Raw genomic sequence first — 15,534 nt, 5'->3', positions numbered from 1 at the left:
TCTTTCTTTGCCTCCGGCATCTTGTAAGTGAGGCCTCGAACCCCCCACATTCCGCAAGACGTTGTCTTGCTCAGCGAAAACATAGAAACTGCATTGTTTGGATCTGTAAACACCCCTGGAGAGCTCCTGGTGTGTTAATAGCTGCCAATACTACATGGATAGTCTTATACTACTACACCAAGATCTGGAATTGGTACACGACGATACAGATTGGCAGCTGTCAAGAGAAGGTTAGGACTTTGTATTGGGACCTACAAAGAGGCGAACTCGGCAAACAGAGCCGGGGGAATCTCAAGGGGGGTCTCTTAGACTACCTAGTAGTACGTTGACTCAAGAAGTGTAAGAGGGAGAGGCCTCATAGGCCCTGGTGTTCCCCACCATACAGAAGATTCTTATCATGGATATTTTTAAGAGAAATCAACCATAATTTTGTGGAGCACGGGCAGGTTTAAACCAGAAATGCGCCGCGTCAGCCGAAGAAGCCAGTAAACAAGCTAGTACATCTAGTTGATGTTGAAAAAGTGAACACGTATGGGGACACTGGGACGTTGATTATGCTGATTATGCTGATTATTTTCATGTATGCTGGCCATTACATCCCGAATCACAGGGGAAATAATACAAGGTCCCAAGTATCTTTTTGCCATTCCTAGGTATCTATGAATCAATTACAGCCCATGTCCTATCCCTGGCAATTTACGCGGCGACCTTGGCCTCAGTGACCTCCCGGAGGCGAGCTCCAAGATCCTTGTCCACATACGAGAAATATTCTACCACCACACCCATTAGCACTCAAAAATCTCCGTCAACAGGGGAAAATATTGTTTCGTGAACTCACCATAGACCCTGCTTCGGATCTGAGCGCTCTTGGCTCCTGACAGATGGCCAGCAAGGTTGTTAATGAACCGGTCCTGGTGGCCCTCCTGGGTGCCAAGGACGTTCCACAGGGCTGTAGCCTGCTCAAAGTCCACAGGGGTGATCTCGCTCGTGAAGCTGCTGACTTCGCCAACCCACTTCTCGTGTTCAGTGATGGTGGAGTTAATCTTGCCGGCGGCCTTGAAAGTTGTGGGCTTGAGCGACGAGTTGACGTAGTTCGGGTCGGCCCCGTAGTTGTCTGTGAAGTTCATGAAGCCATCGCGCTGGTAGGGCGTGTAAACGGGCGCCTTGCTGCGGTTTGTCGGCAGTTGTTGGTAGTTAACACCGAGACGGTATCGGGCAGCATCGGGGTAGGCAAACATGCGAGCCTGCAGGACTATTTTTTGAAAAGAGGCATTTGATTAGCAGCTGAAAGAGAAAAAAAGGGCCGACGGAGTTTGTCAACATACTGGGATCAGCAGACGGGGCAATGCCGGGCACCATGGTGGATGGCGAAAAGGCAGCCTGCTCGATATCGGTAAAGTAGTTTTGAGGCTAAGCAGCGAAGGTTAGTGATAACTCCTCTTTTTCGAAACCAAGCGAGGAAGAAACAAGGCACAAAATGAGGGGTAAAAGGGAAACGGGCTCACGTTGCGGTTCATCGTCAGACGGCCAATCTGACGCAAGGGGAAATCCTTGTGAGGCCAGACCTTGGTCATGTCGAAAATGTTCCACTTGTACGTCTCGGCCTCCTTGGGGTCCATGACCTGCACGAAGACGTCCCACTTGGGGAAGTTGCCCTGCTCGATGGCCTCGAAGAGGTCCTGGGTGAGGAAATCCGGGTTCTCGCCCGCAACCTTGGTGGCGGTTGCGGCGGTGAAGTTCTTGACACCATCTTGGGCCTTGAGGTGGAGCTTGATGTACTTGAAGCTGCCATCCTGTTGTTTTTGAAAAAAGTTGGCTGGATTAGTATCATCGTTTTGCTACGCCTAGTCTGAAGTAGGAAGGAATTTCTCACCTCCTTGGTGAACTTGTATGTGTGGCCGCTGTAGGCGTTGATGTTACGCAGAGAAGCTGGAGTGCCTCGGTCGTTGAACAGGTGCATGAGGGCGTGGATACCTTCGGGGTTGCCGAGGTGGAAGCTGTAGGTAACATCACGTTAGACGGGCGTTACTTGTTTCATCTGAGGAGAACACTATGCTGTTGGTTTAATTTGAAAAGTTTACTTACTCCCAAAACTAAGCGAGATATCCACGTTAGCATATCCTCTTTGGCCTCTAAGAAGCAGTCTAGATAGACAAATTACGTACCATATCCGAGTCAGCCAAGTTTGTTTGGGGGTGGCGTTTGTGAGAGCGGTTAAGCGAAGGGAACTTGATGGGGTCTCGAACGAAGAAGACGGGCTATAGGATGCATTAGCAGACAAACTAAATCAACCAGTTGTCACTCTAACGACGCACAATGTTGTTGCAGACAAAGTCTTGGTTTCCTTCGTCAGTGTAGATCTTCATGCCCCAACCGTGGACATCTCGAGTGGTGTCGGCGGAGCCTCGCTCGGGACCAACAGTTGAGATACGGAGGAGGACGTCTGATTTCTTGCCAATGGTGTTGAGGAAGCTGGCAGAAGTGATGTCGGTGCAGTCATGTGTACACTCGAATTCACCATAAGCACTGATTGTTTAGACTGTTAGTTGACTTGATTGCTGTATATCTGCGTATAAGTGAGAACGGGCTTACCCAGCAGCCTTGGCATGAACAACACTGAAATCGAAAGTATCATGTTAGTCACTGTGTACTTGAGATTACGAGATAGATGTTACGTTGGAGTGTCTCTTCGTACCGTTCGGGAATTCTTTCACGGTTAAAGTGAGCCAGCGTCTCAATCAACTGGGTATCTTGAAGCAGCACAAGGCCTCCAACACCACCTGAGGGGTTGCGGACTTGCACACTTGTGGAAGGATTGGGGTAGGGGCAACCTGGGAAGACATGGTGTTAGTCGAAACAATTGGATGGCTAAAGAGCAGAGTCTTTGATGTTATTGGGTGGAAATGAGGAGAGATAGGCATACCCTCGGCGCCGGTGTAAAAGGAAGTCATGTTGATGGAGTATTGAGATTATGAGAGTGGCGATATAGACTAAGTCTCTGTAAGTCTCAGAAGGTAGGAGAGTGACACAGATGGAAGGAAGATGAATTGATGTGCAATGAGCCTCGGGGATGAATAGACTGATATACTTGATTTCTGGTTTGCTAGTTTTATCTACGTACGTCCTGCTCGTTCTTACTTCGGCAATGACAATGACATGTATTCGCTTCACACCAACACGTTGTAGCTAAGCTATAGACCCGATCGAGTATACTCGAGTCTGTCTATGTCGTAGTTGTGCATGACAGTGACTCCCGATTCCCGATTCCGAGTTCCAACCGTCGCAGACTTTTCGGTCATAAGAGTGGGGCCGAGCCGTCTCGGTCCACAATCGGGACCTGAGCCTGCAGAGCCGGAGCCAATAGAAAGACAACTACGGAGCAGTATCAGGTAGTTAGTACGAAGTATCCGTATGAGGCCCTGCAAGTGCTTCGCTTGCCCGTCCTGTATGTACTCCATAGATAGCTCAGCTTTTAGGAAGAGGAGTCTTGACATGAGTCTCCAATCAACGTGTCTTGACATCTCCGTGATAGACTTCACAACCCAGCACTCCTAGCTTCGTGACATCGTTCTTTTGGCTAGCCATCAGCCTTATGCAGCTCAAATTAAGATGGACGAATAAAAGTGTTGCAAAAACCAAAAACCTGCTGCAAATCTCGCCGGCAGGCTCTAACTCGGAAGTTCGGCATACACACCAGCTGCACAGTGACACTCCAAGAAAAATTCACCAAGAAATAGGAGGCATTTTTCACGACCAATCGGAGGCTTTGCTGCAGCCACAGCAGCCGAAGCAAAGGGGAGACGCTGATTGGACGACGAGAAATCTCCGGACTGCCCCACCGACAGCGACGCCGAACCGCAGCGAGCCACCGCGAGCCTGCCGCGACCCTGACAGGGATAATGCACCAATGGGAGACTCGGGATTGCAGGGGATGACGTATAATTGGGATTATCTACCAATGAGCAGCTGAAACCCGGCTGTGGCTTGATGCCGAGAAACGGGCGGCTCAGCCTCGCCATGGTGGAGACCCTGCGCTGTACCCGAAGAAAACAAAGTTCGGCTTCTTTTTTCTTTGGGCTTACACTCTTACACTCACTACTCGATAGTGCCAGCAATCGTCATCTAGAGTGGGTGGATTTTCAGCTTGCATTAGATCTTGCATGGCGACGCCCGGCAGGCTCGCGTAGGAGATGCAGATGGTGTATCTGATGCGGTTTAGTGGGATGCCGAAGACCCGAGGTTTGAAGAGCTGATGACGATGGTTGAAGGTGAAGCTGTGAGGGATGAAGGATATAAGAGGGAGGTGGTGGACGGCATTGGTTTTGGGATTCATCACTCACAACAGCATCAACACAATCAACACATCAAAGCAATCAATCAACACATCAAAGCAATCGATCCAACAATCAAGCATCAACATCTAATTTCATCTTTCAAAAACACCAGCATCTACATACAGCATATATATAGTTGCTCAGTATCAAACTACCTCACAAACCAACCAATTCATCTATTCAATCAAACAACAACAACAACACCATCATCATGCCTTCCACTACCCCCATCAACTCTGGTGACCGCTTCGACTTCATCGTCGTCGGTGGCGGCACTGCCGGTAACACCGTTGCCGGCCGTCTCGCTGAGAACCCCAATGTCCGCATCCTCATTGTCGAGGCCGGTGTTGCCAACCCCGAGCAGTTGAAGGAGATCATGACCCCCTCCAACGCCATGAACCTCCGTGGCAGCAAGCATGACTGGGCCTACAAGACCACCGTTGTCAAGCGTGACGACTACGAGCGTATCGAGAAGCCCAACACCCGTGGCAAGATCCTCGGTGGCAGCTCTTCTCTCAACTACTTCACTTGGATCCCCGGATGCAAGCCTACCTTTGACATGTGGGCTGAGTACGGTGGTGAGGAGTGGACCTGGGATCCTCTTGTCCCCTACCTGCGCAAGAGTGTCACTTACCACGATGACGAGGGCCTCTACGACCCTGAGCTGGCCAAGATTGGCTCTGGTGGTCCCATCAACATCTCCCACGCCGAGCTGCTCCCTGAGATGGCTCCCTTCCGTGATGCCCTCACCAAGGCCTGGACCTCCATGGGCGAGCCCCTGACTGAGAACATCTACGATGGTGAGATGATTGGCCTGTACCACTGCGCCGACACCATCTACAAGGGCCAGCGAAACGGCAGCTTCCTCTTCCTCAAGAACAAGCCCAACATCACCGTCCTCACCGAGGTGCACTCCAAGAAGCTCCTCATCGACTACGCCGACCGCACCTGCAGGGGTGTCACCGTTGTCGGCGCCGACGGCAAGGAGCTCAGCTTCTACGCCGACCGCGAAGTCATCCTGTCTCAGGGTGTCTATGGAAGCCCTCAGCTGCTCATGCTCAGCGGTATCGGTCCCGCTCGCGAGCTGGCCAAGCACAACATTGAGTGCATTGTCGACTCCCGCCATGTCGGCCAGAACCTGATTGACCACCCGGCTGTGCCCTTCGTCCTCAAGGTCAAGGACGAGTACGGCATGGACAACACCATCCTCCGCAAGAACCAGGCCAACGTCCAGGCCCACGCCGCTTACGACAAGGACTTCTCCGGCCCTGTTGGCTCTGGCTTCCTCGAGATGGTCGGCTTCCCCCGTATTGACAAGTACCTTGCCAAGGACCCCGTCTACAGCGCCGCCGTCAAGGCCAACGGTGGAAAGGATCCTCTCTGCCCTGACGGCCAGCCTCACTTCGAGCTGGACTTTGTCTCCATCTTCGGAAGCGCCTTCCAGTGGCACTACCCCGTCCCCAAGGTCGGCGCCCACACCACCGTCGTCGTCGACCTGGTGCGACCCATCTCCAAGCCCGGTGAGGTCACCCTGGCCAGCAACAACTACCTGGACAACCCCAACATCAACCTCAACTTCTTCGAGAGCGAGCTCGACATCATCGCCATGCGCGAGGGTATCCGCTTCAGCTACGACCTCCTGACCAAGGGCGAGGGCTTCAAGGACCTCGTTGTCGACGAGTACCCCTGGGACATGCCCCTCGACAACGACGAGGAGATGCGCAGGGTCGTCCTCGACCGATGCCAGACCGCCTTCCACCCTTGCGGCAGTGCCCGTCTCTCCAAGAACATTGAGCAGGGTGTCGTCGACCCGGCCCTCAAGGTTCACGGTGTCAAGAACCTGCGTGTCATTGACGCCTCCATCATGCCCGTCATCCCCGACTGCCGAATCCAGAACTCGGTCTACATGATTGGCGAGAAGGGCGCCGACATGATCAAGGCTACCTACAAGGACCTCTACTAAGCTTGGGAGAAAGCTTTTCAACTGTTACCTCTAGGATGTTCTAATTGGGTGGATACCATAGATTTCCTTTGTGTTTTTACACTGACGCGAGTTTTTGGCGTGAGCGAGTTTTAGTTGGATAGTTGAGTACCAGATAGTCTTTAATTGATATGATGCTAAAAACAACTTCTTCCCACACATAGCAACAAAAGTGAAGTGGCAACTAATTAATATGATTCCAGTAAAGAATGCAGACATTCACCGAAACAGATATAGCATCTACCTATCCAAAGCCAATATATCATCGGCAAACAGCATCAACTGAAACAGCATATCCAGCCACAGCGTCACTCGTCACAATACAATCCACTCACCATCACAACCTGCACACCCTCTTCGACCTCAATCACACGCTACCACTTTCAGCCGCATCAAAACCACACCAACAACAATCCCAGCGATCGAATCTAGCCTTCCTCCTTATGCAGGGACAACACATCAATCCCAAGGAGAAAAAAGAAGAAAAAACAACCCCGCCGTATCCCCACTAGATCCAGCTTCTTCCTCTCCTTCTCCCACATGGAAAAGAAATGACAAAAAGGGGGGGCCCGAAACAAGACCCCCCATCGCCATCAACTCCGAAACCAACGTCGCAATGCATTTCCGTTGCATACAGAAACATTAAAAATAGCATCATCAAGTTTCCTCATTGTTATCGTCCCACCAGTTTCTCCCATATCACATCACCTAATCCCATTCTAGAAAAAACCCGCACTCTTTTTTCCCTTTGTCCCTCCCCCCTTGCCCATCGCATCACAATCCCAACCAACTCTCGGAAACACCAACGCTAAGCAAATCATGCAGATTGTTCGATACAAGGTTTCCCAGCGCATCGACAAACACACGTCCGACCAATCAGCATCCAGAATCCCGTCTTTAAAAATAGACCCCAACCTTGTTTAGCCGCCGGCCTGTGACGCGACCGACGAATCAGACGCCGCTCCCCACCATCAATATCGAATCTTAGCGGTGACAGGGGGTGTGACGAGAGCCCAAAACAAGAGCATTGCAGAAAATAACCCCAGGCCATGGGGATTAGCATCTTGTTGTGTTGCTCATCACTTTGTTTCTTGTTTTTTTTTGTCTTTGCCACGGCTGCTGCCTGTACTTGTAGGACTCTCTGTTGGTAGGACACTTGACGTCTGAGGCTCGTTTGTGAAACCCTCCCGAATCCTGTCAGCCTTTCATCGTGATGTAACCGACAACACACACACACAAACATGTCGTCAACAGCTGGACAAGCTTTTCCGAATGGTTCCCAACCTGCCCTCCCGCAGCGGGGCCGCCTAACAGGGCGAGTTTCACATTTTCCTCTCTGCATGGCGTCCATGTAAGTGGAAACTCTCTCTCTCGATCCAGGGCCGGCCACATGTTCCCATGCCCCGGCAACAACGTGTGTGAATATGCATCTCTTCCCCTACCCTTGCTCCATAGAAAGCTTAGCAGCAGGCCGTCTTGTGTGTATCCCCCCCTCCATCCCCCGGTTAGGCGCCGGGCTTCCTGCATGGGCCGGCCTAGCGTGTTGGTATTTCCACTTCTTCGAACAAAGCAAAAAAGCAACGGTTTCTATTGTCAAAAATAACTCGACGCAGGGGCAAGGCTCCGCTGATTTGACTTCTGGGGCTCTTCTTCAGGTGACATTGCGGGCCCTTTCTTTGTTCGATAGGACTTGTTGACTGTTTACTGTTTTGAACTTTGTTCCCCAAAAGATTGATATATCTTGAGAGCGCCGGCCGTCCGTCTCCGGCTCCGCTCTTCTTCTGCTCTCCACGACGTCGGGTTCCGGACGGCGGCGGCAGTAGAAGCAGCAGCAGTAGCATCGAGCCAGAATTCTTCTTCACCCTGGAGGAGGGGCATGACCAAACATCGAAGAAGCCGGGAAGAGGCATTTCTGGGGCGACGACTCTCTCATTCACTCTCTCACTCTGATTCACTCTCCTTTTGCACAGCTTCTTTTGTGTGATCCCTTCAATGAGATCCAGACCATGGCGCCGCTCAAGGACCGCATCTCCTCCCCCCTCGAGGCCGGCCCGTCCGTTCTCGACGCCCACCACATCGCGCCTCATCTCGTCCCCGTGCTCGAGTACACCTCCAGCAAACTGGCGAAGAAGGCCGTCCACCTGACTCTCATCATCGTCAAGAGAGACTACCAGCTGCTCAACTCGGTTCCCTCGCCAATCCCCCACTCGATGCCTGGCACCCCAGACTCGCCTCTGCCCACCGGTGGCAGCAGCTCCAGCAGCAGCAGCAGGCTCGGATTCTCCAGCCCCGTCGTAGCTCTGAAGCATCTCATGCGATCCGCTTCGCAACATGTTGTTGGCTCGAGTCCTAGGAGCGCTGTGCCGCCCATTTCGTATCCTATTCCCATCACCGAGCCATCGCCGAGTCCTCGGTTCCGGTGGCCGCTCTCCCCCACCACGCCCTTGTCGCCACCTCCGATGACGCCGTCCACGACATCGTCATTGACGACTACCGATAGCAATGGGCCGCCGACACCCAATTGCACTGGCCTCCGCTGCTTCCATTCGGGCGATGTATCGCCGCGGACAGAAAAGATCTTGAAGAGCACCCTCATCAAGGCGGGGAACAGATTTGGCGTTGGGTAAGCGCAATACATGCTCCCCAGTTCTCAATCCTATTAGAGATTCGAAAGAGAGTGTGAGAGAAGGGGAAGAGAGAGAGAGAGAGAGAGAAGAAAGTGTATTAACAAAAGCTTCGTCTCCAGGAGCGGATGGCTTGTCCCCTTCACAAGCCCCAGCACCCGCGATCTCACCACCCAGCTCTTCCACAGCTCCGTCGTCCAAAACGAAATCCTCTTTTCCTCAGACGGCCTAACTCTACTCACACTCGACCGCCTCTACAGCATCAAGAGCGCTCTGTCAAGCTACTCCAAAACATCCTCGGCCTTGCGCCTCGAAGACGCCGTCGACGAGCTTCGCCGCTATGTCCTCGCCAACAACGGCCGAAAGGTCACTAGAGCAGACCTCCTTCGGTCCTACGACTGGCTCAGCGTCAGCAACACCGCCATCACTGAGCTCGACCGCATGTATCGGCGAGCTTACGGTGGTGCAGACCGTGTCGGCGGTATCGCTGGCATGCCTCTAGACCGTCCGCCCCAACCCTTCGTGCTCCATCTTCCTCCCAAGAATAAATTCGTCGATGACTGGGAAGACGGCGCCATCAGTCCCTCGAGCACGATCCTCGACGAGGGCATCGTCAAGGTCGCCATGACGGCCGTCAAGCTCTCCCGGCCGCCGACACCTCGCAGAATCGGTCCCTCTCTGAAGTTGCAGACCGACTTCACACCCAAACCTGAACCCCCAGATGAAGAAAAGGCAATAGTAGTAAAGCCCAACGACTCCGATGAAGAAGTCCACACGGCACGACCTATTGATCGATCCAATGCTTCAATGTGGAACAGCAGGTTTACAATCGACCAGATGCTCAGTCCGGCCACCAACCAGGACTTGCAAGCTCACTCACCCGCCATAGGGCCCATGACGCCTCACGCATACGACGATATATCGCCCGTGACGCGCGGAGAATGGGGCTTCCTCATGGGCGGCAACGGACTGAACATAGGTAAAACAGCTGCGGTGGAAACCTTCTGATACCCCTTTTGTTTTCATATCAGAAGATATTTGACTAAAGTAACGTGGCATATGAACGTTTTTTAAATCTTCTCTTCAAAAATCTCATGTTATATACTATTAGTTCTACTTTCGTTTGGGCAAGCGCGGTGAATAGGCGTTTTCTTTTCAGGGGGGAGGGTATTTTGGCGATGCAATTCGCACACACATAGGGAGGGAAAAATACACTTCAATGATTTCATGTCGCTAAAAAAAAACCAAGTTTGACGTCTCCAAATCGCCAAAATGCCGTAGAAAATTTCATTACCAGCCGTAGCGGCTTGAAGCTTCCTTCCGGTTGCTTCTGCCTTTTGCAAAGCTCTCCTCCAAGGCCTCCCGTTGGTTGGACACGTTCCGCACCAACTGCTGGAGACTGTGTTTGCCGCTCGCTATGGCGCGAACGGGGTTGTGCGTTTGTTGTTCTCCAGCTGCTCTGAGCTCTTCGTTGTGTTGGTATTCCTGATCCATATTGAAGTTGATGAGTTTTTGTGCCGTCTGTCCTTGACCTCCTCTTCCAAACAGCTCTCGTCTCGCAGCGGCGGAAAGATTCAAATCATTGGCGATGCTGTCCAACGACTCTGTCCTCGTATCTGCTGCGGTGGTAGCCATCTGACCACTGTTCATTTGCTGAGAATAAACGTCTGGCCCATTCACGGAATATGGATTGGCCGAGTCTTCAGTTTCGAAGAGTGGTTCATAGGCCCCCCTTTCTGCTGACGCTGATGCAGGAGCTGATGGCTCTTCTACATGCAGTGAGAATAATGATGTCTTTTTCGGAGGCGGTGCTGGGGCTGCAACTGGTTCTGGTGCTGTGCTAATCGTCGAGGTTGCGGCTTGAGTTGAGGCTACTGATTTTGACGTTGATGCTGCGGGCGCTTGGACGGCCGTGCTCTTGATAGGCTTCTTCTTTGTATTCCGAGCAACAGAGAGAGGCCGAAACATCAACGGCTTCCCCACAAGTTTGACTTCCTCGGCAGGCTTCATCGTATCCGGTATTGATGGTTCGGCTGATCGTTTAGGAGGTGGCAAGCTCAGTCCTCCAGGCGCGGCATCTGCGTTGCTAGAACTGTTCGAAAACTCTTCATCACGGCTAAAGCCCTTCTCGGCACTGGTTTTAAGATTGATCATGGGGCGAGCTTGGCTGCTTGAGGGTTTGCTCAGCGTCGCCTTTGCCGCGTTCTTTGGCGGTGGGAGAAACGAGTTGAAGCCGGAAAAGAGGCCGCCACTAGCACCCGTGCGCGCGCGTTTCGCCGGTGGTCCATCGCCATTTGATGCGCCTTCGTCGTTGGAAGAGGCGGCTTGGGGAAGATTGACGATGATTTTGCCCGGGTTTGATCGATCGACGACTTTTTGGAATGCAGGTTTCTTCGGGGCAGGTTTGACGGTGGGCTTGGGCGCGTCAACCTCGGGCTCCGATTCGGATTCGGAATAATCGACAAGACCCATTCTGCTGTCGGGAAGTTTAGAACGGGACGGGTGAATTGTGTGGTTATGAGGAGGCGGTTGCAAGTCGTGGCTATCAAAGAGTTGCAGAAGCAGAAATCTCAAGTTGCGCCTCGAAAGTGACGTGTGGTGGATACATGATCCGGCAGCTATTCGTTCGCTTTAGCGCATGTCAAGTGCTTCAGGCGCTAAAGCAGGGGTCCTGATAATCCTACCCCACGATAAGCTTCCCTCGACCTCGACCTCGCTCCAGCAACGTCTCTCCATCACCCTTTGCTCCCCATCAAGCCCGGCTTGTGCTGGGCAAACATGTGAACGCTCAATGGCACATGACTAGACATCAAATTCAATCCCATCAACGCGGCATCAGCTCGAAATAGCCTCGACCGCCTCGCCGGCTTGCTTCAACCACCATCCTTCACCATGTCTCTCATCCAGCTAGAAGAGTGAGTCGGGAGGTCCCATGAGACGATGGACATGGTTCGTCGACCACTGTTGATGCGCAAAGCTAACCAGATCCTCACCTTTAGGCTTGTAACCTACCAGCTTCGCACCGGCTACCTCAACGAAATCGCCGACGGCGTAGGCGAGCGGCTCATCAGCGTCAACGACAGCAGCATCAACACCGTGCCATTCAAGTCAGCTGGCTGGCGGCCAAACTCGTCACACGTCAAACGCACACATTCCCCGCCGATTCCCACGGCTATCGCGTCAGAGTATTTCCAGGCGCCGCGGCAAGCTGGCCTGACGCTGGAAGATGGCTTCGAAGATGGCGGTTTGCTTACGGGCGGAGGCGCCGACACCATGGGTCCGGGGGCGGCAACCAAGAGGCGCAGGCGCCGTGAGCAGATGGAAGAGGACGACAGCAGCGACTTTAGCGACGAAAGTGAGGATGAATCTGAACATCGGGCGGCTCAGCAGATAAAGTTTGCCAAGATGCCCGTACGACACCGCGCGGGATCCTCGCCTGGCCAGGCATCGCACCTCCAACCCATGAATACTTCTCCTCGAGCCCCCAGGCGGGGCTCACAGTCATCGCTCAACATCTTGCCGGGGCGGCCACGACGAGACACAGTGACCAGCAGCGAAGTGTCCTCCGAAAACGAGTTTGACGTACCAGTCGCGTACAGGCACAGGGAGGCAGCAAGAGCGGCAACCAGAGCCATGAGGATGCAGGATAAGATCAACGAAGAGCCTTCGCCAGGTGTGCAGCTCGCCGATCCTTCACTTCTCCGCGAAGAGGAAGAGGATGATGATGACTCGGACGAGGGCTCAGACATGTCGGGGGAATACGTTGCAAGCATTGACGAGGCCTCCATTCTCGACGTCGTGGAGAACAACCCCATGAACGCATCCCCTACTCGACAAGTGGTCGGCACTCCTCCGAGGAATTTTACCAGGCAATCTACAATCCGCATCTCACAAGCGCCCGCTCCTTCGTCAGTTTTTAAAGCATTGCCGCCTCCACGACCGATGAGCACCATCCGACCCCTCAGCGTCGTTCAGCCTCAAAGTCTTCTCTCTGCAGCGATCAAAGCCAAGCGGTACAAGTCGAGTGTGCCCTTTCAGAAGTTTGCTCATCTAAATGGAGAGGGGACTCAAGGGGCCATGACTATCCGCATCTATGCCGCATTCTCCAAGACACCTAACAAGTTTCTGGAAGTGCTCATCCGGCCCAGAGTGCAAAATGGTCAGGGGGTAGAGAGAGCCGTCACCATAGCTGACTTGATTGGTTTGGGCCTGTATAAGTACAACGAAGAGAAGAGAGAGCCTCCCATTGCCCCTAAGAAGCGCAACATCAACTGGTATACGCTCAGAATGGTAGAAGAAGGCGGTGATGTCGACGACGATTTCCCGCCTTTTGACCGGACAAAACCTCTGACAACAGCCACCACCGTCAACAACGCCCACATGAGGGGCGGCGGGCGAATGCGGTCCAACTCCAAAGTCTACGATGAGTTTGCCATTGTGGCCGCTACGGAATCAGAATACGAGGCCAACCAGAGATTAACACCGCAGGAAGACGAGGAAGAGGAAGCACAGCCCTCTCAAGATAGCATTGCAGAAGAGGGAACACTTATGAGAAGAGAAAGCGAGAGCGCAAGCGCCGGTATCAGTGCCAATGCCAGTGGCATGTCATCTCCGCCATCGTCTGTGCATCCCCGCCCGAATCCGATATTGACGACGGCTTACCGGCCAAACGCACTTTTGGCGGATGCCCCTCAAACGCGCACCACTGTATCAAACGCGATGCGGGGCCAGCAGAAGTTGCTACGGATCTACATCATGTCGTCTGACGTGGCGGCCGGTCAGATGGTGACGCTCGACATCACTACTGATACGTATTTTGCCGAAGTGTTGGATCTAGTATGCCGCAAGAGACACCTCGACAAGGCCAACCACGTGTTGAAGATGCCAGGATCAGGAGCACTTGTCATGCTGGATCGGCCGGTGTCATCGATTGGAAATGTGACGGATTTGGAGCTCTACAGACGTCGGTTTGCGACGGACGGGCCGCTGGCCATTACGGGCTCGCCAGGAACATCGTCGCCCAAGGTGGTGCCGATGATGGACGCGCCGGCGCCGCGAAAGGGCCACAAGAAGGGCTACACGACTGGCTCGCACCCGTTGGCGCGCGAGGTCATCCAGCCAGACGAGCTTCCCAGTGCCAACTACAAGAGGTACACGGTCTGGCGCAAGCAGCCGATGCGGATTGTGGGAATGAGCGAAAGGGTGCTGGTGATTGATGGCGAGTACATTCACATTGTGCCGGCCTCCGGGGGCAAGGCCGTTCAAGAAGGCGGAGGCAAGACGACGACGGTGCATTTCAGCAACGTGATAGGATGCAAGGTGCCCCGGAAGCATCCCACCAACGTCAAGGTGAGTTACTGACTGACACCTTTCTTCAATACCTTTTTCTTTCTCTTTTCCGTGATGGCTTCCCGCAGAATGTGGAGTTGTTGCGTGGCAGGCTCACTCAGCCTCGCTCTCGTTTAGATCTGCTGTCTAACCACTGACATGTCCAAAAATAGCTCGTCGTCTACAAAGCTACAGAGAGCAAACGCTACGATTTCGAGGCTCGAGGAGCTGATGAGGCTGCAGAGATTGTGGCAGAGCTGAAAAAGGGCATCTCGCCTTATCGGGAAGTTTGATTGCGTGTTGCTTGGGGGCGTTTGGAGACTGGAGTTATGTTTGGAATATGAGGGGACGTACGAGTTACGCGGCCAATGGCTTACTTACTACGGGTAGCGGCAGCGTCTTATTTTTTTTCTATCTTCTTGTTGCTGCACACATTGTGTAAATGGGGGTGGAAATTTTTGTGTAACGAGTCATACGAGCATGCGAGGCGAATTGTACACGCGTTCACGATGTCTTGCAGCCATTTTCTGCGTAACAGAATGACGAGGCGTGGCTGAGATTTACTAACAAAATGCACGATGGTGAGCGGCACGTAGAAACTAAAGTAGCCGCAGCATGGCCCGCTGCGGAGCATTTCTTGGGCGGGCCGGAAGCTTTTTAGAGGTACTTTCAGCGCAGGTACCGGTATTACGTACGACAGGGATGATGCGATCCATGGATGACACTCTGGGGGGGCTGTTGATGTCGATCGAACAGTGTACGAGTATGGTCAGATGGTTGGGTCTCGGATTGATTGAGGACTTGATGTACAGAGGAGGGCTTGAGATGATGTAGTAGATTATGATGATGTTGGCTAATAGATTGAGATGTCCATCATTACAAAGTTGGAAGGAGAAGGTGGTTTTCGATACGGGGGTTGGTTCAAGATGTGACATGGAATGCCATTTGGGTTTGATGAGGGACGTTTGATCGACACGGCCAAGGCCGATGAATTTAATGGGCAGTACCATGCTAGACGTGATGATATTCTGCCTAAACTATTAGCAAGGTACTGCATTAACAAATGAGGAAATCAATAATTACCTACCTAGGTATCCAATATTGACTATGGAGTTACTGATATAGAATACACAAACGGCAGCACCTCGTAGAATTCCACGGCATACACGGCTTCTCAAGCATGGGCGGTGAATACAAACACAGCTGCCACAAGGGATGCAACAATCCTGCGTGCCCGTGCGAGGGTAGGGGCTGTGAAGACGCAGCA

At 52.8% G+C, this 15,534-nt stretch overlaps 5 protein-coding genes across 5 annotated transcripts; 3 read left to right on the top strand and 2 right to left on the bottom strand.

The window, feature by feature from the left end:
• Nucleotides 1-696: 696 nt before the first annotated feature.
• Nucleotides 697-2,951, bottom strand: T069G_08267 (catalase domain-containing protein; the record flags this gene model as incomplete). The annotated part of the gene is made up of 11 exons (XM_056175477.1): nt 697-770; nt 839-1,252; nt 1,326-1,410; nt 1,506-1,793; nt 1,874-1,997; nt 2,086-2,093; nt 2,166-2,258; nt 2,316-2,526; nt 2,593-2,616; nt 2,696-2,831; nt 2,924-2,951. 11 exons carry the CDS (start codon nt 2,949-2,951, stop codon nt 697-699), a joined length of 1,485 nt encoding a protein of 494 aa, XP_056026426.1.
• A 1,594-nt stretch (nt 2,952-4,545) lies between these two features.
• T069G_08266 (GMC oxidoreductase domain-containing protein) lies at nt 4,546-6,297 on the top strand (the record flags this gene model as incomplete). The annotated part of the gene is made up of 1 exon (XM_056175476.1): nt 4,546-6,297. The coding sequence occupies one exon, from the start codon at nt 4,546-4,548 to the stop codon at nt 6,295-6,297; it is 1,752 nt and encodes a 583-aa protein (XP_056026425.1).
• Nucleotides 6,298-8,321: 2,024 nt separating this feature from the next.
• On the top strand, nt 8,322-9,947 carry T069G_08265 (uncharacterized protein; the record flags this gene model as incomplete). Its single annotated transcript, XM_056175475.1, has 2 exons — nt 8,322-8,938; nt 9,062-9,947. The coding sequence occupies 2 exons, from the start codon at nt 8,322-8,324 to the stop codon at nt 9,945-9,947; spliced, it is 1,503 nt and encodes a 500-aa protein (XP_056026424.1).
• A 282-nt stretch (nt 9,948-10,229) lies between these two features.
• Nucleotides 10,230-11,411, bottom strand: T069G_08264 (mitotic checkpoint regulator, MAD2B-interacting domain-containing protein; the record flags this gene model as incomplete). The annotated part of the gene is made up of 2 exons (XM_056175474.1): nt 10,230-10,871; nt 10,923-11,411. The coding sequence occupies 2 exons, from the start codon at nt 11,409-11,411 to the stop codon at nt 10,230-10,232; spliced, it is 1,131 nt and encodes a 376-aa protein (XP_056026423.1).
• Nucleotides 11,412-11,831: 420 nt separating this feature from the next.
• T069G_08263 (SAPK-interacting protein 1 (Sin1), middle CRIM domain-containing protein) lies at nt 11,832-14,560 on the top strand (the record flags this gene model as incomplete). Its single annotated transcript, XM_056175473.1, has 3 exons — nt 11,832-11,854; nt 11,939-14,288; nt 14,441-14,560. The coding sequence occupies 3 exons, from the start codon at nt 11,832-11,834 to the stop codon at nt 14,558-14,560; spliced, it is 2,493 nt and encodes an 830-aa protein (XP_056026422.1).
• Nucleotides 14,561-15,534: the final 974 nt, after the last annotated feature.

Source organism: Trichoderma breve, chromosome 5 (genome assembly GCF_028502605.1).
Source record: "Trichoderma breve strain T069 chromosome 5, whole genome shotgun sequence".
Lineage (NCBI taxonomy): Eukaryota > Fungi > Ascomycota > Sordariomycetes > Hypocreales > Hypocreaceae > Trichoderma > Trichoderma breve.
The sequence above is the reverse complement of the archived record's forward strand: the minus strand, read 5'-3'. Positions and strand labels throughout refer to the sequence as shown.